The sequence below is a fragment of the Haematobia irritans genome, chromosome 3 (assembly GCF_050003625.1).
Source record: "Haematobia irritans isolate KBUSLIRL chromosome 3, ASM5000362v1, whole genome shotgun sequence".
Taxonomy (NCBI): domain Eukaryota; kingdom Metazoa; phylum Arthropoda; class Insecta; order Diptera; family Muscidae; genus Haematobia; species Haematobia irritans.
The window spans coordinates 165,115,860-165,142,406 of record NC_134399.1 but is presented as its reverse complement, the minus strand read 5'-3'; the positions used below and the strand labels follow the sequence as shown (position 1 = coordinate 165,142,406).

General features: G+C 35.5%; 2 protein-coding genes across 2 annotated transcripts in view; both read left to right on the top strand.

Annotated features, from left to right (window-relative positions):
* The window catches only part of Hk (potassium voltage-gated channel subfamily A regulatory beta subunit hyperkinetic), a 426,198-nt gene extending 403,294 nt beyond the window's left edge, over positions 1-22,904 (top strand). Inside the window, exons 7-11 of the mRNA XM_075299067.1 lie at positions 6,774-7,092; positions 11,691-11,818; positions 11,882-12,228; positions 12,311-12,529; positions 22,769-22,904. Of these exons, the coding sequence (XP_075155182.1) occupies positions 6,774-7,092; positions 11,691-11,818; positions 11,882-12,228; positions 12,311-12,529; positions 22,769-22,870 (1,115 nt within the window). The 3' untranslated portion in view covers positions 22,871-22,904. The remainder of the gene's footprint in view (positions 1-6,773; positions 7,093-11,690; positions 11,819-11,881; positions 12,229-12,310; positions 12,530-22,768) is intronic.
* Positions 22,905-23,119: 215 nt separating this feature from the next.
* On the top strand, positions 23,120-25,106 carry LOC142228599 (uncharacterized). The gene has a single exon (XM_075299068.1). The coding sequence runs from the start codon at positions 23,120-23,122 to the stop codon at positions 24,377-24,379; it is 1,260 nt and encodes a 419-aa protein (XP_075155183.1). The 3' UTR covers positions 24,380-25,106.
* The last annotated feature ends 1,441 nt before the right edge of the window (positions 25,107-26,547 follow it).

Below are 26,547 nucleotides of genomic sequence, written 5' to 3'. Positions count from 1 at the left end.
AGGATTGGTCCAAACAAAACATTATTCGAACATATTATGTTTCAACTTAGGCATACACTGGTAGAAAAAAATAATAATGAAATTTTCTTTGTGTATATTAAGGCGTCAGTTAGTTATTTCCATTATTTTACTTGCAGCATACTTTCTAGGTCTCTCTTTCTACACACATATATGTTTATAGGCTAGTTCTAAAATAATATATATTTGCATCCAAGCATTTTATATTTACAAGCATTTTATGACCCAAACATAATATGTTGTAACATATTAACATATATGTCTCAAACACATTATGCTAGTTTATGAACATTATATGCTTGCACTCAAAAATATTGTGTTAAAAGTTTCAAACATATAATTTTTACACCCAAACATTTTATGTCCCAAACATAATATGCTGTAACATTATATGCCTGCACTCAAAAATATTGTGTTAAAAAAATTTGAGTTTCAAACATATAATTTTTACACCCAAACATTTTATGTCCCAAACATAATATGTTGTAACATATTAACATATATGTCTCAAACACATTATGCTAGTTTATGAACATTATATGCTTGCTCTCAAAAATATTGTAAAAAAAAATTTGAGTTTCAAACATATAATTTTTACACACAAACATATGAAAAACAGTATTTTTCGCCCGTGTAGGAGATAAATCGGGAGATCGGTCCAATGGGGGCTATGCCAAAAACATGGAGATATACACTCAGTATTCAGCACGTCTAATTGTAGTTCTAGAATTTAGACCCAAAATCGGAGGGCCGGTTTATAAGAGGGCTATATCAAAAACTGTTCCGATACACAATATATTCGGTGCACCTCTTCATGGTCCTAGAATACCTCTAGATTTCCAATTTTAGGTAAATTGGGTAAAAATCACGGATTCTAGAAGCCCAAGAATTAAAATCGGGAGATCGGTCTATATGGGGGCTATATCAAAACATGGTCCGATAATCACCATTTTCGCCACACCTGTTTATGGTCCCAGAATACCTCTAGATTTCCAATTTAAGGCAAGTTGGGTAAAAACTACGGATTCTAGAAGCCCAAGAATTAAAATCGGGAGATCGGTCTATATGGGGGCTATATCAAAACATGGTCCGATAATCATCATTTTCGCCACACCTGTTTATGGTCCCAGAATACCTCTAGATTTCCAATTTAAGGCAAGTTGGATATAAAATGTGGAATTTAGAAGCCCAAGTAGTAAAATTGGAAGATGGGTATATATGGAGCCTATATCAATACATGAACCGATATTCACCATTTTCGGCATACCTCTTTATGGTCCTAGAATACCTCTATATATCCAATTTCAGACAAATTGGATAAGAATTACGGATTCTAGAAGACCAAGAAATAAAATCGGGAGTTCGGTATATATGGAGGCTATATCAAAACATGGACCGATACTCACCATTTTCGGCACACCTCTATACGGCCCTAGAATAGCTCTAGATATCCAATTTCAGGCAAATTGGATAAAAACTACGGATTCTAGAAGACCAAGAAGTAAAATCGGTAGATCAGTATATATGGAGGCTATATCAAAACATGGACCGATACTCACCATTTTCAGCGCACCTGTTTATGGTCCTAGAGTACCTCTAGATTTCAGGCAAATTGGATAAAAACTACGCATTCTAGCAGCCCAGGAAGTAAAATCGGGAGATGGGTCTATATGGGGGCTATATCAAAACATGGTCCAATACTCACCATTTTCGACACACGTTTTTATGGTTCTAGAATACCTCTAGATTTCAAATTTCAGGCAAATTGGATAAAAACTACGGATTCTCGAAGACCAAGACCCCAAATGGGGGAATTGGTTTATATGGGGACTATATAAAAACCTGGAGCGATATAGCCCATCTTCGAATTGACCTGCCTGCAGACAAAAGACGAGTTTGTGCAAAATTTCAGCACCACTGCTTCATTGTTGAAGACTGTAGCGTGATTACAACAGACCGACGGACGGACATGGCAATATCGTCTTAGAATTTCTCCTTGATCAAGAATATATGTACTTTATATAGTCGGAAATCGATATTTCGATGTGTTACAAACGGAATGACAAACTTATTATACTCCCATCACCATTCTATTGTGGTGGGTATAAAAATATATAAAGGGTGATACGGTCAAAATTTGGTCAAGGGAAAACGCGTGTAAATCAGTGAAATCGTTTATTTAAAAAATCAAATTAAATTTCTTTTTCAAGTTCAATTAGTATAAAATTCAGGAAAAATATTCAGTTAGGCTTTCGATTTTCCAAATCCGAATTGCCAACATTCCAACATTCTTTAATAAAGCATTTACGACATGGAAATATATGGGAATGTTAACTGAAATGAAAAAAATGCCGGGCCTCACACTTGACACCTGCCATCAGATTTTGTATAGCCACCTTGTCCACATTCTTCGCCGCAGAAAGCCAGTTTGCCTTGAACTGCTGCTCGTCCTTAGCAGTTTTTTTTTGGTCTTCTTTAGGTTCCGCTTGACAATAGCCCAGTATTTCTCAATTGGGCAGAGCTTTGGCGTGTTGGGAGGGTTCTTGTCCTTGGGAACCACCTGCACGTTGTTGGCGGCGTACCACTCCATGGCCTTTTTACCGTAATGGCAAGATGCCAAATCCGGCCAAAACAGTACGGAACAACCGCTTTTCTTCAGGAAAGGCAGCAGACGTTTATTCAAACACTCTTTCACGTAAATTTCTTGGTTGACAGTCCCGAAAGCTATGAAAATGCTGCTTTTCAAGCCACAGGTACAGATGGCTTGCCAAACCAGATATTTCTTTGCGAACTTTGGCAGTTTTATGTGCTTGAAAATATCTGCTACCTTTCCCCTTCCTTTTGCCGTATAAAACTCCTGTCCCGGAAGCTGCTTGTAGTCGGCTTTGACGTAGGTTTCGTCGTCCATTACCACGCAGTCAATCTTCGTTAGCATCGTCGTGTACAGCCTCCGGGATCGCGCTTTGGCCGTCGTATTTTGTTTATCATCGCGATTTGGAGTCACTACCTTCTTGTAAGTCGATAGTCTGGCTCGATGCACGGTTGTAGACGATACACCCAGCTTATTTGCGGCATCTCGGAGAGAGAGGTTAGGTTTTCGCTTGAAACTACCGGCAACTCTCTTTGTCGTCTCTTTGTCGTTTTCGATTTCCCCCCGATCCAGACTTCCTGGTTGTCGACAAACGTTCACCAAACACTTTAATTACATTTGTAACGGTTGATTTGGCAACTTTTAGCGATTTTGCCAGCTTTGCGTGCGAGTAGCTCGGATTTTCGCGATGCGCGAGCAAAATTTTGATACGCTGCTCTTCTTGCTTGGACGGCATTTTGACAACTGAAGAGTGAATTCCAAAATCAAAATAGGAGCAACATTCTACGCACACACACACACACCTTCAAAATGAGGGATGTTCAGGTTTTTTAAATGCAAAATTGAAAGAAATACGTCAAGTTTATATTGACCAAATTTTGACCGTATCACCCTTTATATTTAACCCCTCTAGGAATTAAACCTGTGCCGTTTGACTTTTTCACTTCCATGAAAGTTCTTTTGAGACAATTTTGCAAATTGCAATAATTTTTGATTTTTTTGTGGATTTTTGAGAAAAAAAAAAATATATAACAAGTATATACAGCAGTAAGTTCGACCGGGCCGAATCTTAAATACCCACCACCATGAACCAAATATTAGGGTTTCCTTTGAAATTTCAGGAGGGCTTGAGGACTTGAGGACACTTCCCGAAGATAAATTTAAAGATTTCATCCATGAGGACTATATCAGATTCTGGATTTATAAGAACCATTTTTGTTTGAGTTTTAGAGGAATCATTAACATCTCTTGTAAGTGTGCAAGAAAATTATAAAATAACGTCTTGATTTGAAATCTTAAATCTGTAGAAGTAAAATCTGGAAATTTTACATTGAGTTTCAAGCAATTTTCATGATCAGTGCGCCTTCTACACCCTCAAGAAGTGAAGTCGGTCTATGTTATACGGAGGCATTACCAAATGGACTGATAAAAACTTAATCCGATACACGTTTTTGTGAGCCTAAAATACCAGAATATTTACAATTTCAGGCAAATCAGATAAAAACTACGGTTTCTAGAAACCCAAGGAGTTAAATCGGGAGATCGTTCTTATGGGGGCTATACTGAAATATGGACCGATGCTCACCGTTTTCGGCACACCTCTTTATGACCCGAAAATACCTCTAGATTTCCAATTTCAGGCAAATAGGATAAAAACTTCGGATTCTAGAAGCCCAAGAAGTAAAATCGGGAAATCGGTCTATATGGGGGCTATACCAAAATATGGACCGATCCTCACCATTTTCGGCACACTTCTTAATGGTCCTAAAATACCTCTAGATTTCCAATTTCAGACAAATTGGATAAAAAATAAGGTTTCTATAAGCCCAAGACCCCAAATCGGGAGGTCGTTTTATATGGGGAACATACCAAAACATGGACCGATACTCACAATTTTTGGCACACGTATTTGTGGTCCTACAATACCTCTAGATTTCCATTTTCAGGTAAATTGAATAAAAACTGCGGTTTCTATAAGCCCAAGAAGTAAAATCGGGAGATCGGTCTATATGGGGGCTATACCAAAATATGGACCGATACTCACAATTTTTGGCACACGTATTTGTGGTCCTACAATACCTCTAGATTTCCAATTTCCGGTAAATTGAATAAAAACTGCGATTTCTATAAGCCAAAGAAGTAAAATCGGGAGATGGGTCTATATGGGGGCTATACCAAAATATGGACCAATACTCACAATTTTCGGCACACGTATTTGTAGTCCGACAATACCTCTAGATTTCCAATTTCAGGTGAATTGAATAAAAACTGCGGTTTCTATAAGCCCAAGAAGTAAAATCGGGAGATCGGTCTATATGGGGGCTATGCCAAAACGTGGACCGATACTCACCATTTTTGGCACACCTCTTTACGGTCACAAAATACCTCCAGATTTCAAATTTCAGGCAAATTGGATAAAAACTACGGTTTCTATAAGCCCAAGACCCCAAATCGGGAGGTCGGTTTATATGGGGACTATATCAAAACCTGGACCGATACAGCCCATCTTCGAACTTGACCTGCCTGCAGACAAAAGACGAGTTTGTGCAAAATTTCAGCACGATTGCTTCATTATTGAAGACTGTAGCGTGATTACAACAGACAGACAGACAGACAGACGGACAGACGGACATCGTTATATCGTCTTAGAATTTCTCCCTGATCAAGAATATATATACTTTATATAGTCGGAAATCGATATTTCGATGCGTTACAAACGGAATGACAAACTTATTATACCCCCGTCACCATTCTATGGTGGTGGGTATAAAAATAATTATACAAAAATATATGCCGAAAATAACAAAATAAAAACGATGTATAACTTAAAAATTAAATATTTGATAAAAAATTTCTGCTGGTGATATTTCAACCAGTGTTCTTTATTGTTTCATTAATAATAATAAAGAACATCTCAGGAAGTAGTTAGAGTGTAATGCAGTGGTGTCAGGACCCAGGATCAACCCCCGTTAGAAGCGAAGAAAATTTTCAATATATAAAAATTAGTGTAACAAAAAATACTGATAAAAATAAGAAGTGCAATTTTTTTGTTTTTTAGTTTGTTAACTTCACAACTTCTAAAGCAATGCAGAATATCCAAAAATGGAGTACTTCCATCCTATGACAAGCCCATGTAAAATTTATTGGAGATGATCAAAGTTTGCATTATTTCCAGATCACAAATTGGGGATGCAAACTACTTTGTTTGGAAACTCTTTTTTTACTGGGAAACGATGAAGTTCTTTTGGCCAAGTTTTAGAAAATACTCTATTTGGCCGAGCCTTAAATACCTTGAAATTTTAATACTACATGTATACACCCAACGAGGGAATATGATCACCCAAACATGCTTCAAGAGCATCATATTACTTTTTCATGGGAACCATGTAATATTTTTGTCGCAAAATTATTCTTTTCAAGTCGTACAGAACATGCTTGCCGAAATCGGACCTATATATATATCTCAAAAATATGTTATATGGTTCCGTAGAAACAGTAACATTATCATCTTGAAACATGTTTGGGGTGATCATATTCCTGCTCGGCGTGTAAAAAATTTTATTTTTAGTTTGTGCAAAACAGTATGATAATGTTATAATGTTGTTTTGGAGAGGAAACAAGGAACTTTTTTTGTAAAAAGAGAGATATTTGGAATGAATAAGGGATACATCTAATACAACAGCTTTTTCTTGAACAAATCGATAAATCGTGTGCTCACTGTAGTGTTACTTTTCTATTGTCCTTCAATGTTCAATTTTCTTTCCATTTTTTCTTGTATTTTTAACCTTACACTATAAATAAATGAATAACAGCCATAACAAAACCTTACATTCATTAAAAAAAGGCTAGAGCACGAAATAATTTTAGCCAATTGGAGGCACAACAACAATACCAATCCAGCCAGTTATAACAACTACAAATACAATTTAACCACTTAAATTTCCTTTTCGTTTTTTTTTTAGTTTTGCTTTCGTTTCTTACGCATTGCTAGTTTTGTTTTCTTCCTGTTCTTGTCTTAGACGCACGTTATTCGTATTTTAGAAGAAATTAAATTTTAGAATAGTGTTGATAGTGCTGAGAAGAACTATCGAACGATTTTAAAAATTTATTTTTAATGCAAACTCTTAATTTACGATGTTTCTTACAATTCCTTTGCCCACACCAGGCCGATCTCTGAGTTTGGGCTCAAATCCAGCATTACCGCTAAGGCCGGGTTCAACACCAACACCCGGCTTACGTTACAAGAATTTGGGTAAAAGCGGTCTACGGGTGAGCAATGTGGGCCTGGGTACATGGCCTGTATTTTCCCCAGGCGTCAGTGATGAACAGGCCGAAGCCATTCTTAAGTTGGCCATTGAGAGTGGCATAAATCTCTTTGATATATCAGAGGGTCATTCGGAAACGGAAATTGGTAAAATATTGCAGAGGACAGGATGGAAGAGGACGGCGTATGTGATTACCACGAAGGTCTATTGGAGTACCAAGTAAGTGCATATTTTTGTTGCAAATGATTAAATAATTTTTATTATATTTTGGTGTAGTCAAAAGTGATTATATTCTTTCTCTGAGTGTAAGGCATAAAATTCAAAAACCTTACAAATAAGTTTAATGCAAACTTAAAAAGAAGAAAATGTTCGTATAATTTTCAAAAATAGTAAGAATGAAGTACTACACAGTTAATATGATCAGGTTTGGGGCCAATGATTTTTTCCAAACTTCAAGTTCATTTTTTCTTTTATGGGAAGATGCAATTTCGTAAATGGCATTCAATAAGAATATCATGTTATTACATTTCCCTTGTTTTGATAACGCTTTTTGAACGCTTTGAAGTACTATTAAATTCACTTTTCAAACAAAATATTTTACATATTTATGGCCTGTTAATTTTACTAGTTAAAATTATGGCGTTAACACGGCCGACAAAGCCAGAACACACTCTACAAGAAAGTGGCTCAGCTCATTTTTGCCAGTCGAGGCAAAAATAATCTACCAAATTTTGAGTTCTACCACAAAACAACCAAACAAAAAACCTTCAATAGAAAATACTGTCAAAATTTTATTTCTATAGAAAATTTTCTCAAAATTTTATTTCTATAGAAAATTTGTCAAAATTTTATTTCTTTAGAATATTTTGTCACAATTTTATTTCTATAGAAAATTTTGTCAAAATTTAATTTCTATAGAAAATTTAGTCAAAATCCAATTTCTATAAAAAATTTTGTCAAAATTTTACTTCTATAGAAAATTTTGTCAAAATTTTTTTTCTACAGAAAATTTTGTAAAATTTTTAGAAAATTTTGTCAAAATTTTACACTTTTCTCAAAATTATATTCCTATAGAAAATGTTGTCAAAATTTTATTTCTATAGAAAATTTTGTCAAACTATCATTTCTGTAGAAAATTTTCTCACAATTTTAAAAAATCTTATCAAAATTTTCTTTCTATAGAAAAGTCCAAATTTTATTTCTATAGAAAATTGTATTTCTTTCTTTTTCAAAAATTTATTTCTATAGAAAACTTTGTCCAAATTTTATTTCAATAGAAAATTTAGTCAAAATTTTATTTCTATAGAAAATGTTGTCAAAATTTTATTTATATAGAAAATTTTGTCAAATGTTTAGAAAACTTTGTAAAATTTTTAGAAAATTTTGTCAACATTTTACACTTTTCTCAAAATTATATTCCTATAGAAAATGTTGTCAAAATTTTATTTCTATAGAAAATTTTGTCAAACTATCATTTCTGTAGAAAATTTTCTCAAAATTTTAAAAAATCTTATCAAATCTTTCTATAGAAAAGTCCAAATTTTATTTCTAAAGAAAATTTGAATAAAAAAAATTGTCAAAATTTCATTTCTATAAAAACTTGATAAACATTTTATTTCTACAGAAAATTTTGTCAAAATTTTACTTCTATAAATAATTTTGTCAAAATTTTATACCAATAGAAAATTTTGTCAAAATTTCATTTCTATAGAAAATTTGTTAAAATTTTATTTCTTTAGACAATTTTGTCAAAATTTAGAAAATCTTGTCTACATTTTATTTCTATAGAAAATTTTGTCAAAATTTTATTTCTATAAATTTTTTTTTGTCAAAATTTTATTTCTATAGAAAATTTTCTCAAAATTTTATTTCTATAGAAAATTTTGTCAAAATTTTATTTCTATAGAAAATTTTGTAAAATTTTTAGAAAATTTTTTCAAAATTTTACACTATTCTCAAAATTATATTCCTATAGAAAATGTTGTCAAAATTTAATTTCTATAGAAAATTTTGTCAAAATTTTATTTCTATAGGAAATCTTGTCAAAATTTTATTTCCATAGAAAATTTTGTCAAAATTTTATTTCTATAGAAAATTTTGTCAAAATTTTATTTCTATAGAAAATTTTGTCAAAATGTTATTGTTTTATTTGTCAAAATTTTATTTCTATAGAAATTTTTGTCAAAATGTTATTTCCATAGAAAATTTTGTCAAAATTTTAGAAAATCTTGTCAAAATTTTATTTCTATAGAAAATTTTGTCAAAATTTTATTTCTATAATTTTTTTTTTGTCAAAATTTTATTTCTATAGAACATTTTGTCAAAATTTTATTTCTATAGAAAATTTTGTCAAAATTTTATTGTTTTATTTGTCAAAATTTTATTTCTATAGAAAATGTTGTCAAAATTTTATTTCTATAGAAATTATTGTCAAAATGTTATTTCCATAGAAAATTTTGTCAAAATTTTAGAAAATCTTGTCAACATTTTATTTCTATAGAACATTTTGTCAAAATTTTATTTCTATAGAAAATTTTGTCAAAATGTTATTTCTATAGAAAATTTTGTCAAAATTTTATTTCTATAGAAAATTTTGTCAAAATTTTATTTCTATAGGAAATTTTGTAAAATTTTTAGAAAATTTTTTCAAAATTTTCCACTTTTCTCAAAATTATATTCCTATAGAAAATGTTGTCAAAATTTAATTTCTATAGAAAATTTTGTCAAAATTTTATTTCTATAGAAAATCTTGTCAAAATTTTATTTCCATAGAAAATTTTGTCAAAATTTTATTTCTATAGAAAATTTTGTCAAAATTTTATTTCTATAGAAAATTTTGTCAAAATTTTATTGTTTTATTTGTCAAAATTTTATTTCTATAGAAAATTTTGTCAAAATTTTATTTCTATAGAAATTTTTGTAAAAATGTTATTTCCATAGAAAATTTTGTCAACATTTTAGAAAATCTTGTCAAAATTTTATTTCTATAGAAAATTGTGTCAAAATTTTATTTCTATAGAAAATTTTGTTAAAATTTTATTTCTATAGATAATTTTGTCAAAATTTTATTTCTATAGAAAATTTTGTCAAAATTTTATATCTATAGAAAATTTTGTCAACATTTTATTTCTATAGATAATTTTGTCAACATTTTATTTCTATAGAAAATTTTGTCAAAATTTTATTTCTATAGAAAATTTTGTCAAGATGTTATTTCTATAGAAAATTTTGTCAACATTTTATTTCTATAGAATATTTTCTCAATTTTTTAGAAAATTTTGTCAAAATTTTATTTTTATTGACAATTTTCTTAAAATTTTATTCCTATAGAAAATGTTGTCAAAATTTTATTTCTAAAGAAAATTTTGTCAAATCGTTTGCAAAATCTACCAAAACATCGAGAATTCTAGCAATATAACAAACAGTAAAAAATTACCATTTTTGGTAGAATTCTACCAACTATGGCAACCGTGATTCTGACCCATTCCTGGCAATGCGCCGTTTTGAGATTGTTGACATATTTTTGTATTTTTATACCCTCCAGCAGAGGGTAATTTTGTCATTCCATTTGTATCACATCGAAATATTGGTCTAAGACCCTATAAACTATATATATTCTGGTCGTACTGAAATTCTGATTCATTCTAGCGATGTCCGTCCGTCTGTCGAAATCATGAAAGTTAGCATAAATAGTTGTTATATCGGACCGGACTGTTCCGGTTGAAATGTAGTACGTGATGTTAGTATATGGCCTCTAATACACATGCAAAAATTGGTAGGCGTTGAAAGTTGGTATTCTATAAGGAACAAGTAAAAACAGATTGGGAGAGATCTATAAAAAATGTATGTGCCTTTTTCAAAAAAAAATTACAAAATTCGGTATTTTGTTGAATTTCTAATTTGTGGACTGTACAGCTTTTAATTTAAGAAGATAACTTACGGATCTACTCAGAAACGGAACTTCTGGGTTCCAAAAAAATAAATAAATTGGTGCAAAAAAAATAAATTGTGGGTCGCATATCTGGCGAACGGTAAAATTTAATTGCACACGCGAAAAGTCATCGAAATCGGTTCAAAATTGCGGAGTTGGCAGCTGAAGCAAAATTTCATACCCCCGACCGGACCGACTAGGGACCCACAAATTTTCAGACTTAGAGGAAAACACCTCAGCTTTCAGACAAAGAAAAAATTATGTAATATCTTTATCCGTTAAAAAGTTTCAGAATTATTTCCAAAAATAAAGCGGGTTTGAACCACTGTGCGGCGGCTCATAAGTTCTGTTGGCCAATCGAAGGTGTAAATTTTCAGCTGTCCTTATGGCAAATAATCCCGATCATTTTGTCTTGTTCATAAACTGTTCAATTAGGAATGGCTTCTCATCGGTAAAAAACCAAATTTGGTAACTGGCCACTTTCGTGCAAGAAAAGCTAATCCTTGGCTTTAGTAACCGAATTGTCTTTTATCTCAAGACGCCCCATCGGCGGGAACGGGCACAACTACCGCAGAACAACTTTCATACAGCGAGTCTCACTTTACAGATCCTTTGAAGGACAGAATTCGTTCCAAATTTCAAACAAATCTAAACTGATTCTAAAATGTTATATTATATCAGACGTTTTTGCTTTTGCACAAATTGAAAAATATAACAACGAAGAATTAAACATTTTTGAAGGTATATTTTTACATGGGACATAAATGTCACCACTTTTGTAGATGGAATTTGAAACATTTAAACCAGGCAATATCGTTAGGATTATTTCTACCAAAAATATTGGTGGTTAATTCCAGCTTTACGAAATCTTTTTGTTGTTTTACAGATCGGAAGAACGTGGCCTTTCGCGAAAGCACATTATCGAGTCGGTAAAGGCCAGTCTACAGCGTTTGCAATTGCAATACATTGACATTGTAATCATACATAAGGCAGATGCTATGTGTCCAATGGAAGGTATAACCTTATGAACTACTACATGCTAAATTATACCAAATATCTTCTGTCTCCTTTTTCCAGAAATTGTACGTGCCATGAACTATGTCATCCAACAGGGTTGGGCCATGTATTGGGGTACAGCCCGTTGGTCTCAAGTTGAAATTATGGAGGCCTACACAAACTGCCGTCAGTTCAATTGTATCACACCAATTGTGGAACAATCTGAGTATCATATGTTCTGCCGTGAAAAATGTGAACTGTATTTACCCGAAATGTATAATAAAATTGGTGTTGGTCTTATGGCCTGGGGTCCATTGTCAATGGCCTTGAGTGATGCACAAAATGGTGAGAAAATCTTTTTGCCCAAAGGTTCATTTAAAACCAAAAGTCATAGTTATTCATGGACTGAAGACGAAGTCAACAGGAATGTGAGTATACAGTGTTATTTTGTGGAAGATTAATTGCAGAAATGTTCTTCAATGGTGTTTTTCGTTTTACAATCATCCTTAGGCTGCCTTATCGCCTCAGGGTAGTTGGAATAAGGAACGCATGGAAGAAGGTCGACGCCATTGTGATCGTTTGAAAGATTTGGCGGCATTAGCAGAAAAATTGGGATGCACCCCATCACAGTTGTCCATTGCTTGGTCGCTGAAACATGAACCTGTACAGTGTTTACTTCTAGGTGCCACTTCTGCTGAACAATTGCATCAAAGTTTGCAATCATTACAGGTATGAATATTTATTATTATGGTGAGTGTCTATTTAAATACAGTGAAACCTCTTAAACGTGGACACTTCGAAAAGCGGAAACCTTCCAAATGTGGACTATTATCGTGAGTAGTTTGCTATATTACCACCAAATTGAGGCGACTTTGGCTGTCCAGATTTGAGATGTTTGGCTCTATTTAAATTTATAATATCGTTGGGCAATCTTCAATAGCATACATTTTGAGTTATCGTTTGTAATCTATATACAGTGAAACCTCTTAATCTTAGGCACTCTTAAAAGCGGACTCCGCCAAAAGTGGAAATCTTGACTTCTCATAAGTGGACACCACCCAAATGTGGACAACATTTAGGCGACCACTTTCCATAGATTTCACTGTATATTGAGAGCGCAAATAAAAATTCTGAATTTTTTTTAATTGTTGAATATTTACTCCGAAAAAAAATTGTATGAGACTGATCAATGAAAGTAACAGGATGGCTGATAAGTCCCCGGTCTGACACATAGATGGCGTCGCTAGTATTAAATGCATATTATTTTTATATAGTACCAACCTTCAAATGATTCGTGTCCGAATTTGACGTGTGTAAATTAATTAGTTTGTGAGATGGAGCGTCTTTTGTGAAGCAACTTTCCTTATTGTGAAAAAATGGAAAAAAAGGAATTTCGTGTTTTGATAAAATACTGTTTTCTGAAGGGAAAAAATAAGGTGGAAGCAAAAACTTGGCTTGATAATGAGTTTCCGGACTCTGCCCCAGGGAAATCAACAATAATTGATTGGTATACAAAATTCAAGCGTGTTGAAATGAGCACTGAGGACAGTGAACGCAGTGGACACCCGAAAGAGGTGGTTACCGACGAAAACATCAAAAAATCCACAAAATGATTTTGAATGACCGTAAAATGAAGTTGATCGAGATAGCAGAGGCCTTAAAGATATCAAAGGAACGTGTTAGTCATATCATTCATCAATATTTGGATATGCGAGCTCATATTTGGCCAAAAACAACGACGTGTTGATGATTCTGAACGGTGTTTGCATCTGTTAAAGGGTGATACGGTCAAAATTTGGTCAAGGGAAAACGCGTGTAAATCGGTGAAATCGTTTATTTAAAAAATCAAATTAAATTTCTTTTTCAAGTTCAATTAGTATAAAATTCAGGAAAAATATTCAGTTAGGCTTTCGCTTTTCCAAATCCGAATTGCCGGGCCTCACGCTTGACACCTGCCATCAGATTTTGTACAGCCACCTTGTCCACCTTCTTCGCCGCAGAAAGCCAGTTTGCCTTGAACTGCTGCTCGTCCTTAGGAGTTTTTTTGGTCTTCTTTAGGTTCCGCTTGACAATAGCCCAGTATTTCTCAATTGGGCGGAGCTCTGGCGTGTTGGGAGGGTTCTTGTCCTTGGGAACCACCTGCACGTTGTTGGCGGCGTACCACTCCATGGCCTTTTTACTGTAATGGCAAGATGCCAAATCCGGCCAAAACAGTACGGAACAACCGTGTTTCTTCAGGAAAGGCAGCAGACGTTTATTCAAACACTCTTTCAGGTAAATTTCTTGGTTGACAGTCCCGGAAGCTATGAAAATGCTGCTTTTCAAGCCACAGGTACAGATGGCTTGCCAAACCAGATAATTCTTTGCGAACTTTGACAGTTTTATGTGCTTGAAAATATCTGCTACCTTTCCGCTTCCTTTTGCCGTATAAAACTCCTGTCCCGGAAGCTGCTTGTAGTCGGCTTTGACGTAGGTTCCGTCGTCCATTACCACGCAGTCAAACTTCGTCACCATTGTCGTGTACAGCCTCCGGGATCGCGCTTTGGCCGTCGTATTTTGTTTATCATCGCGATTTGGAGTCACTACCTTCTTGTAAGTCGATAGTCCGGCTCGTTTTTTGGCTCGATGCACGGTTGTAGACGATACACCCAGCTTATTTGCGGCATCTCGGAGAGAGAGGTTAGGGTTTCGCTTGAAACTACCGGTAACTCTCTTTGTCGTCTCAGCGGCTTCCGGTTTTCGATTTCCCCCCGATCCAGACCTCCTGGCTGTCGACAAACGTTCCCCAAACACTTTAATTACATTCGTAACGGTTGATGTGGCAACTTTTAGCGATTTTGCCAGCTTTGCGTGCGAGTAGCTCGGATTTTCGCAATGCGCGAGCAAAATTTTGATACGCTGCTCTTCTTGCTTGGACGGCATTTTGACAACTGAAGAGTGAATTCCAAAATCAAAATAGGAGCAACATTCTGCACACACACACCTTAAAAATGAGAGGTGTTCAGGTTTTTTAAATGCACAATTGAAAGAAATACGTCAAGTTTATATTGACCAAATTTTGACCGTATCACCCTTTAACTCGTAATACACCCGAGTTTTTCCGTCGATATGTGACAATGGATGAAACATGGCTCCATCACTACACTCGTGAGTCCAATCGACAGTCGGCTGGCAAAGTAATGGCCTCTGCTTTTTGGGATGCGCATGGAATAATTTTTATCGATTATCTTGAGAAGGGAAAAACCATCAACAGTGGCTATTATATGACGTTATTGAAGCGTTTGAAGGTCGAAATCGCGGCAAAAGGGCCCCATATGAAGAAGAAAAAAGTGTTGTTCCACCAAGACAACGCACCGTGCCACAAGTCATTGAGAACGATGGCAAAAATTCATGAATTGGGCTTCGAATTGCTTCCCCACCCACTGTATTCTCCAGATCTGGCCCCCAGCGACTTTTTATTGTTCTCAGACCTCAAAAGGATGCTCGCAAGAAAAAAATTTGTCTGCAACGAAGAGGTGATCGCCGAAACTGAGGCCTATTTTGAGGCGAAACCGAAGGAGTACTACCAAAATGGTATCAAAAAATTGGAAGGTCGTTATAATCGTTGTATCGCTCTTGAAGGGAACTATGTTGAATAATAAAAACGAATTTTAACAAAAAAAGTGTTTTTCTTTGTTAGACCGGGGATTTATCAGCCAACCTGTTACTGTCAATTGCTAGCCATTACCATTTCGCAACTCTCAATCCGCGAATGTCTAGGCTAAACGTCGTTTTGGGTAGGGCTTCCTATTTGAGTGTTTCCGAATAAGTTTTTGCTGGCTGTGCAATATGTAGCCGAACGTTATCGTGTCCTTCCAAATATTGTGGCCGTTTATACAAAATTCATTCAATCAGTTGCAACGGCTCATATTACACCACACGCAGCTGGTCCCACTTAATACACACCATCAATAAAACTATAAAATATTTCAAAGAAGCCGCATCTTTGGCTCGGAATCAATTCATAAGGGAAAGAGTCATATTGGTGAAACTGTTGCATGACCGCCTTTCATACAAAGGGTCATGGGTTCAATTCCAATTTCGTCCAAAAAACAAAAAGTTTTCCAGTGGTGGATTATCTCCTCTCAGTAAAGCTGTTGAATTTTCTGAGTGTTTCAAAACTTCTCCAATATGGAATCGGGCAGCACTCAATGACAAGAGAGAAGTTCGCCACTGTGGTATTACAATGGCTGCCTTACCCCTTGTATAAATCATTTTTCGCTGCTTCCTTTCGACACAGATAGGCCCTCGAATTCTCTTCTGACTATTTTTTCTTCAATATTTTCCTAAATCTTATACAATTTTGGAAACCACTTTTTGCTTGATAAGGTTTCTATGGACTCAGAGTCCTCTAATTTATTAATAAATAAAAAATCTAAAATTTGTGTAAAAACACATTCCCCTTAAGGGCTTTAGTAATGCAATAGGGAATCACCGTGGTGCAATGGTTAGCATGCCTGGAGGGACCAAAAAGTTTTTCAGCGTTGGATTATCTCGGATGCAAAACACGCAAAATCTCACCGATATATCAAAAAAAAGTAAGAGTGGAAAGATCCAAGGTGTTGCTTCGGTTGCACAAAAGTGACCAGTTACCGAATTTGGGATTTTCCGATGAGAAGCCATTCTAAATCGAGCAGCTTGCGAACAAATGAAATGATCGGGTTTACTTGGCAAAGATATCAGCCAAAAATGTACTCCTTTTAGTGACTCAAGTGCCGCTGCTTATAACGGTGTTGGCCGCCGTGACAGCCGATGATCGCACCTCACTCGTATTCATCGACCGTGTGGTTTGTTTGATGAGAAGCCATTCCAATTTGATCATCTTGTGAACACACCAAATGATAGGGTTAAATTACCAAAGAAATTGGGAGCCACCGTGGTGCAATGGTTTGCATGCCCGCCTTGCATACACAAGGTCGCGGGTTCGATTCCTGCTTCGACCGAACACCAAAAAGTTTTTCAGCGGTGGATTACCCACCTCAGTAATGCTGGTGACATTTCTGAGGGTTTCAAAGCTTCTCTAAGTGGTTTCACTGCAATGTGGAACGCCGTTCGGACTCGGCTATAAAAAGGAGGTCCCTGGTCATTGAGCTTAACATGGAATCGCAGCACTCAGTGATAAGAGAGAAGTTCACCAATGTGGTATCACAATGGACTGAATAGTCTAAGTGAGCCTGATACATCGGGCTGCCACATAACAGTCAACCTGCAATAAAATCCTTGGACTCTGTGTTCCTTAACTAGAAAACGGCCATCGACTGCCGCAAATCTCTCAACGAGATGGCTGAGCAGTACAATATTCACCTAATATGGGTGCCTGGTCATAGGAACATACCGGAGAACAGCGAAGCAGATGAGTTAGCAAGGCTAGGAACTACCTTACATATTCCAGGGGAACTAGAATCTGTTGGTATGTCTTTGGCTACCTGCAAGCTCTTACTGCGTGAGAAGGCTGTCATGATGGCAAATGTTCGATGGGAGAATTGCAAGGGTTGTAACGACACCAAGCAAATACGGCCCCATTTAAACTTGAACCGCACACTAGATATGCTAGTGTTCTCAAGACGTCAGATATCACTTCTGATATCTGTTATAACGGGTCGCTGCCTGATAGGCGAATTTGCAAAAACTATTGGTGTGAAGTATAATGCCTACTGTATGAGCTGTCATGATGCGGAGGAAAAGGAATCAATTAAACACATCCTGTGTGAGTGTCCTGCATATTGTGTAAGGGGCATACAGCTTTAGATTACTGGCGGACCTGGCAAACGTTAACTTAAGCAGTCTATTAATGTTTTTGGAACAATCTGGTTGGTTCAACAAAAGAAAATAATAGTGAAGGTTCAGTGGTTAAAACTAGAAGTGTCCATACACAGAAAAAAATATCACCAAAATATTTCCAATTAAAAAGTTAATTGAAGTTGAAAATTTTTTCAATTAATTGATACAATTAACTTTTTAATCATGATAGAAACATTAAGTTAATTAAGTCAATGATTGAAAATTTTTAAATTTTTAATTAAAAAATTAATTGATACAATTAACTTTTTAATCAAATTCGGAAGACTAATTCCCTTTCACTACCGAAATAAACCTAATGTTAAAAACTTTAATTTTTCTTCTGTTTTTACTTGAACTAACAGCATGTAGAACAAAAATTGCCATTTTGAAAACCTACTTCAAATACTTCAATAGCTATATGAGCTTGTTTTGAAAATTTGATTCTTGAATTGTGACCAAGTGGCCTTACGAAAATAAGCGCTATTTGGTCTATAATGTCCTTCAAAGTGTGAGCAAAAATACAAAAAAGAAGCCGAAAAAGTGTCAGCTATAGTTTTGGTATGAATGTCCATTTACTAGAAACATACAGTAGAAAAATTGTCTAAAATTTTCGTATTTTTCGTTTATTTCTAAAGAAGTTTACAAAAATGTATTTTGGACCTCACCAATATGGAAAATATTTATAGGTTATTTAGATTACTTTAAAATAACATCGAGAAATAAATCAAAACTAAGTGGAAAAATAGAATGTGGTGTCTTTTTCGAATGTCCTTCAAAGCGGACATCGGTAGTGAAAGGGTTAAAAAAAGTGCTGATTTTTTTTTTTTAATTTTTAATTAAAAATGTATTTCAAACAATCATTTGTTAATCCAAATAAAAACTCTAAGCCAATTCAGAAAGTAATTAAAAATAGTTACCTTTTTTAATTGATAAATTAATTGAGTTTTGCAATCAACATCAATTAAATTTTTAATTGAATCAATTAAAAAATTAATTGAAATTTGCTGAAAAAATCAATTAATTTTTAAATCAAGAATTTTTTCTATGCCCAATTAAAACTGCGATTGATACTATCATTTTCGTGATTGAAGACATTTCAATTAAAAAATTAATTGAATCAATTAATTTGGTGATTGAATCAGAAAAAATTTTTTTTGTGTGTATGTAATAGGTACTTTTAGTTAAATGTGGTATCACAATGGACTGAATAGTCTAAGTGAGCCTGAAATTTAATCGGGCTGCCTGCCACTTTAACCTAACCTAACATCGCGCTCATTAGGCGTCAATAAAGAATGGCTTAGAAGGGAAGTTTTTGAGTTTTTTGAGAATTTTGGAGAGTAAGGGTGGCACTAAAATATACGAAAGTGTCGATCATCTGAAGACAAAATTGGAACCCGGTGTTCTCCCGATATTCACAATACCAGGTATACCGGTATGAAACGAGCTTTTTTCCATGTGGCACCCATTTTCCACACTTATGCAGAGAGAATAAAAACGCAAGAGAACGAACGGCGCTCTTCTACAAACCGTATAGATGTCGCACAATGCCTGCAGCTTTGGTATTACCGACGTTGCGGTCGAAGCGCTGTTTTGACAAAATTCTTCATAAAGTCATCGGCAGTCATAATTTCAAATTATCTGCCAAAAAATTCAATACAATGAAAACATTTATAAAACAGAACATTTGTTGCAACAAAGTAAGTTCTAAATCCTATTTTCCTTACGTTTCGTTAAGCCGACAGAGAACTGAACTGGGTGACGCCGACGCATACTGTATATAAGAGAGAAGTTCACCAATGTGGTATCGCAATGGACTGAATAGTCTAAGTGAGCCTGATACATCGGGCTGTCACCTAACCTAACTGTATGATATTTCAGAGAAGCGCCAACAAAAACTGCATGATATTAGAGAAATGTTCCTCGTGACTGCCGCCTACTGACGCAGTTTCGCTTCACAGTTTCGTCCTCTTGTCTTTTTATTCTCTCTGACTTATGGATCTTTCCCATAGCTTTTAAACGGTCACAAATTGTTTGTTGTGCAACATTTAACATTGCTGTCATTTGCTTTGAACTCAAAGTGTCATTTCCATCCAATTCGGCGTCTTCAAACTTTTTTGGTGGTGTTCCACGTTCTTCATTACTCACATCAAAATCATTATTTCGGAACCATTGAAACCATTTTTTGCGTGTTGATTCTGATAGAGCATAATCACCATATGCCTCGACAAGTATTCGATGCGACTCTGCAGGACTTTTTTTCAAATGGAAACCAAAAAATTAAATCTTTCCGCAAATCATCACTTTCTGGTACAAAATTCGACATTTTTAACACGATGAAAAAATATGATATTGTCTGTTCAATGATGTATACTAGAGGTGAGTGATATTTTTGTGCCTGTTACTTAGTCACTGTGATTCGTGAGTAACGAGTAACCATAGTGACTAAGTCATAAATTAACAGTTACTTTCGAAACTGCTAGTTTGTTCAATTATAAAATATTTAAGGGTGATACGGTCAAAATTTGGTCAATATAAACTTGACGTATTTCTTTCAATTTTGCATTTAAAAAACCTGAACACCCCTCATTTTGAAGGTGTGTGTGTAGAATGTTGCTCCTATTTTGATTTTGGAATTCACTCTTCAGTTGTCAAAATGACGTCCAAGCAAGAAGAGCAGCGTATCAAAATTTTGCTCGCGCATCGCGAAAATCCGAGCTACTCGCACGCAAAGGTGGCAAAATCGCTAAAAGTTTCAAAATAAACCGTTACAAATGTAACTGAAGTGGTTGGGGAACGTTTGTCGACAGCCAGGAAGTCTGGACCGGGGGGAAATCGAAAACAAAGAAAGTTGCCGGTAGTTTCAAGCGAAACCCTAACCTCTCCCTCCGAGATGCCGCAAATAAGCTGGGTGTATCGTCTACAACAGGGCATCGAGCCAAAAAACGAGCCGGACTATCGACTTACAAGAAGGTAGTGACTCCAAATCGCGATGATAAACAAAACACGGCGGCCAAAGCGCGATCCCGGAGGCTGTACACGACGATGCTGACGCCAACAACCTGCAGGTGGTTCCCAAGGACAAGAACCCTCCCAACACGCCAGAGCTCCGCCCAATTGAGAAATACTGGGCTATTGTCAAGCGGAACCTAAAGAAGACCAAAAAAACTGCTAAGAACGAGCAGCAGTTCAAGGCAAACTGGCTTTCTGCGGCGAAGAAGGTGGACAAGGTGGCTATACAAAATCTGATGGCAGGTGTCAAGCGTGAGGCCCGGCAATTCGAATTTAGAAAAGCGAAAGCCGAACTGAATATTTTTCCTGAAGTTTATACTAATTGAACTTTAAAAAGAAATTTAATTTGATTTTTTAAATAAACGATTTCACCGATTTACACGCGTTTTCCCTTGACCAAATTTTGACCGTATCACCCTTTATTCAGTCCATTGTGATACCACATTGGTGAACTTCTCTCTTATCACTGAGTGCTGTCCGATTCCATGTTAAGGTCAATGACAAGGGACCTCCTTTTTATAGCCGAGTCCGAATGGCGTTCCACATTGCAGTGAAACCACTTAGAGAAGCTTTGAAACCCTCAGAAATGTCACCAGCATTACTGAGGTGGGATAATCCACCGCTGAAAAACTTTTTGGTATTCTGTCGAAGCAGGAAACGAACCCACGACCTTGTGTATGCAAGGCGGGCATGCTAACCATTGCACCACGGTGGCTCCTTCTCTAGATAAAACACGCATAAAATTATTCGTGAGTCACGGGGTTTTTCGTGAGTCACGACATTTAAAAGATTTTCGTGAGTGAGCTTGAGTCCTACCAAAAATATCGTGCGTGAGTGTGCGTGAATAAGATTTCTCCGTCGTTAGTGTGCGTGAGCGTAAGCAAAATATTACTCACGTACACACCTCTAATAGAAGCATCGGCAGTTATAATTTGATATTAGAAAAATTTATTTCATCTCTCTCATGATGTGACCTACTCACTTCACAGTATCGAAATCAATTATTTTTCAATAGATGGCGTTATTTACATGCTTGTCATGTTGTTTATGTCCGATCGGTTCCGCTAGATGGCATTAGGAAGATGAAATTTCTGACAGTTTTTTGATTGGTCGATTTAGTTTTGTTTGAGCCTGCGTTAAATAAAGGGTGATTTGTTAAGAGCTTGATAACTTTAAAAAAAAAAAAACGCATAAAATTTGCAAAATCTCATCGGTTCTTTATTTGAAACGTTAGATTGGTCCATGACATTTACTTTTTGAAGATAATTTCATTTAAATGTTGACCGCGGCTGCGTCTTAGGTGGTCCATTCGGAAAGTCCAATTTTGGGCAACTTTTTCGAGCATTTCGGCCGGAATAGCCCGAATTTCTTCGGAAATGTTGTCTTCCAAAGCTGGAATAGTTGCTGGCTTATTTCTGTAGACTTTAGACTTGACGTAGCCCCACAAAAAATAGTCTAAAGGCGTCAAATCGCATGATCTTGGTGGCCAACTTACCGGTCCATTTCTTGAGATGAATTGTTCTCCGAAGTTTTCCCTCAAAATGGCCATAGAATCGCGAGCTGTGTGGCATGTAGCGCCATTTTGTTGAAACCACATGTCAACCAAGTTCAGTTCTTCCATTTTTGGCAACAAAAAGTTTGTTAGCATCGAACGATAGCGATCGCCATTCACCGTAACGTTGCGTCCAACAGCATCTTTGAAAAAATACGGTCCAATGATTCCACCAGCGTACAAACCACACCAAACAGTGCATTTTTCGGGATGCATGGGCAGTTCTTGAACGGCTTCTGGTTGCTCTTCACTCCAAATGCGGCAATTTTGCTTATTTACGTAGCCATTCAACCAGAAATGAGCCTCATCGCTGAACAAAATTTGTCGATAAAAAAGCGGATTTTCTGCCAACTTTTCTAGGGCCCATTCACTGAAAATTCGACGTTGTGGCTCGTTAGTAAGTCTATTCATGATGAAATGTCAAAGCATACTGAGCATCTTTCTCTTTGACACCATGTCTGAAATCCCACGGGATCTGTCAAATACTAATGCATGAAAATCCTAACCTCAAAAGAATCACCCTTTATATGGATTTTTTCTAACCGTTTGTAACATTGTCTTTTATTACTTTTCCTATTTATTTACAGTTACTGCCACGTTTGTCGACCAGTGTTATGCTAGAATTGGAACGAATATTAGAGAATAAACCGGTGCGACCGCCGATGATATCAACACTGGCACTTCGGTGACAATCAGCATGCCCTCAGGGGCCCCCTAGCCTTAGTGGCGGTGTCGCCGGCGGCAGCAGCGGCATGGGTCCCTGTGGGCAGGAGTCACCAAAAAACGATGAAGTCTCAGCGTTTTGCGGTGAAGATGGCGATGCAAAGGATGCCTCTAAACAAGGCTTTTGCGTTATTCAGTGACGAAAGGAGTCTTTAGATATTGATAATAAATTTATTAAAGCAATTAGTAGTAAAACTAGTCTAAGTAGTACAACAATGACAACAACAATAAGTAAACATGATTTACAATTGCAACTACAACAACAACAACAACAACAGCAGCAGCAGCAACAACAATTACTACAGTATCAACAGCAACAGCAGCAGCAACAACAACAACGTTTTTCTCAAAACACTGCGTATAGTTTGGATAATAAGAACATACTGACAGAAGCAACAACAACAACAACAAATCGTTTAGATAGCATTACAACAACCAACAACATGACCACAACAACAAATACCATACAAATTGATTCGTTAAATAATAATCTCGGACACGATCTCACATTACACCAAAATCACAATATATCCGGTTTCCGGCAAATGAATAACAACAATAATGGTGACGTGGAGGCATCATCACCACCACCGCAATCCCAACATCCACCAGTGGAACCACCACGTATACCCAAAAAACGATCCCTACTTAATTTTCGATCCCTTGATTTCAATATTAAATCCCTATATAGTGGTTTACGTAATGGTAACTCCAATCAAAATAACAAAGCCAATTCCCAATCCTCTAATTTATTGGCATTCTCCAGAAAAAATAGTGCGAATGGAAGCGGTTGCGGTGGCGGTAATGGTGAACGCAGCGGAGGCGATGATTGTACATCGGTAATGGTGGGCACTGGTACCGGTGGCTATAATGCCAATGGCAGTGAGCTAAATATCAGTGAACATCATCCGCCGTATGATTATCATCATATACATCAGCCATACAATCGTATGCCTCCATATTTGAAAATCGAATCGGTGGACAATGAGGAATCGGAAAATCTCCTTGTCGATTATCCACAGTCACCTTACTCGACACGTCGCAACAGTTCGAATGAGGACAATCGCTCTAGTAATCAATTATTACACCTCACTGGTGGTGGTGGTGGTCAGTATTTGCAACAGCCAGCCTCGTCACATCGCTACGATAACATGTCACGTTCGCAGGCCAGTTCTCCATCACCTTACTTTCTGTCGCCTCATGCATTTGCCTCGTCATCGCAAAACTTTAGACGTTCATCGACCTCGGATATTATGTCCGGCAGTAAACGTAGTGCTTGCTCATCGGCCAATACCAGCCGGCGTCCGAGCACCTCGGATTTGTTGCGTAAAGCACGTGAGCGTCGTGGCAGCGAGTCACGTATGGGGCGCAGTGTTTCGCATGGCGGTCTTCCACGTGGTGGCGGCGGCGGTGGCGGTGGAGCTTTTCGTGCCGGCCCTGGTGTTGGCGGTAGACGAACAAGTATGGCCTTCTAAATACAACCCCCTCCAACCACTTCTCATAGACATCACACAAAAATTTTCTTCTTCTAAAGTAAACTCCAAAAACACAAAGCAACTCAGCTATCACAAAACTAAGAAAAGGTATCCTTCCCAAACTATACTTTATTCGTACACAGAAAAACAACAGCAACAATATACTGTAGTGATTAAAATTTATATAAAAAATCTTAGTATGAAAAAAATAAAAAAAAAAACGTAAGATTATAATATAAACTTACAAACAAAAAAGTGCTTATGATTCGTTTTTTATTATTGACAATGAAATAAAAATTAAAAAAAAAATCTCAAAAAAAAATTAGAAAAATTTATTAAATACGAAAAAAAGCAAAATAATAACCCCTCCCTTTAAGAGTAAAAAAAGAACAAGCATAAACTCTAAAAAATTATATAACAATAATTTAAAAAAAAAAACAAGAAAATTATATTCTCTTTAAGCTTTAAAAGTAATTAAAACAACTCCCAGAACAATATTTAAAAAAATAAATAAATAAAATAAAATTCACAACTAATAACTAAAATAATCTTAAAAACCAAGGTAAATTAAAAACAAAAACACTTTTTTGTAGTTAAGTAAGTTTAACAACAGCAATGGAAAAATTGAAAATCCAACAAACGGAAACCTAAAATTGTAAACCTTCTAACAAAAAGCAAATATAAAGCAAATTAATAACAATAAAAAAAATAAAAAACAAAAACAAAATTTTCTTAAATCCATTTACTCTTTAGTTAATTTGCAAACAAAACAAAAGAAAAATAAAAAAATAAATAATGAGTAATCTAAATCAAATTATTCCCTTCCATTTATCATCAATGCTATTTAGGATATCTTCAGGTGTCTAGAAAAACCTGAACTCATTTTCACCATGTGAAGAATATACGATTTTTACTCAATACAAAACTCTCTATCTTCGAATATCAAATAAAACTATAACCATTTTGCTTTATCATACGCAACCATTTCAAATCGTGTGTAATCATCTATATCATTGTACTATAAGGCTATGTCATCATTCATTTTTCATACTAACCAAAATGTGTTTCAATGATTGACTCGTATAACTCAAATTAATCATAAAAACCAAAAATTAATGAATTTATTATTAATTCATACAAACTTTAAATGATTCTTATAAATATCGATTCTATTAAAATCCTTAAATTTTTTATATCAAGGCTTCGGATAATGTGGTATATTTTTTCGATTTCTCTATATTACTTTACTTTCTTTAATTTTCAGATACCGTTTTAATTTTCCTTTCTGAATTCTAATGTAATTCTTAGAAATGTTCATCAAAGCTTCGGAAAATTAGATGACTTGTCCAGCCGAATCAAATCGTAGAGATTTTAAAGAAAATGGGACCCTCTATACATTTTATATCTTTTATTTTTCTTGAACGCATTTAAATGTTGTTGTCTGTGTTTTTTTTTTAGAAGCGTCAATTTAGAAAGACAATTATTAAAAAAATGTTTAAAACTAAATAAAATAAGTATATACGAAATTAAGGCCGAATCTTAAATACCTACCACCATAAATCAAAAAATATAATTCTTCGTCAGGTTACTTGAAAATATATATACAGAATTTCAGGTGGATTTGATGACAGATACTCTGCCAAGCAAACACATATACCAACATAAAGGGTGATACGGTAAAAATTTGGTCAAGGGAAAACGCATGTAAATCGGTGAAATCGTTTATTTAAAAAATCAAATTAAATTTCTTTTTCAACTTCAATTAGTATAAAATTCAGGAAAAATATTCAGTTATGCTATGGTCACACTGGGCAAATATTTGACAGAAATCAAAAAAGAATCCGTCGCCACAGCCAAACCAGCTAGCATTTTAAGCTCATATTGGATATATAACATCATGGTAGGAGTATTTTCCAAAAACGGTATTCAGATATTTGGAAAATGGTTCTGGAAAAATGTTTGACACTCATTTTGGTCAAATATTTGCCTAGTGTAACCATAGCCTTAGGCTTTTGTTTTTCCATATCCGAATTGCCGGGCCTCACGCTTGACATCTGCCATCAGATTTTGTACAGCCACCTTGTCCACCTTCTTCGCCGCAGAAAGCCAGTTTGCCTTGAACTGCTGCTCGTCCTTAGCAGTTTTTTTTTGTCTTCTTTAGGTTCCGC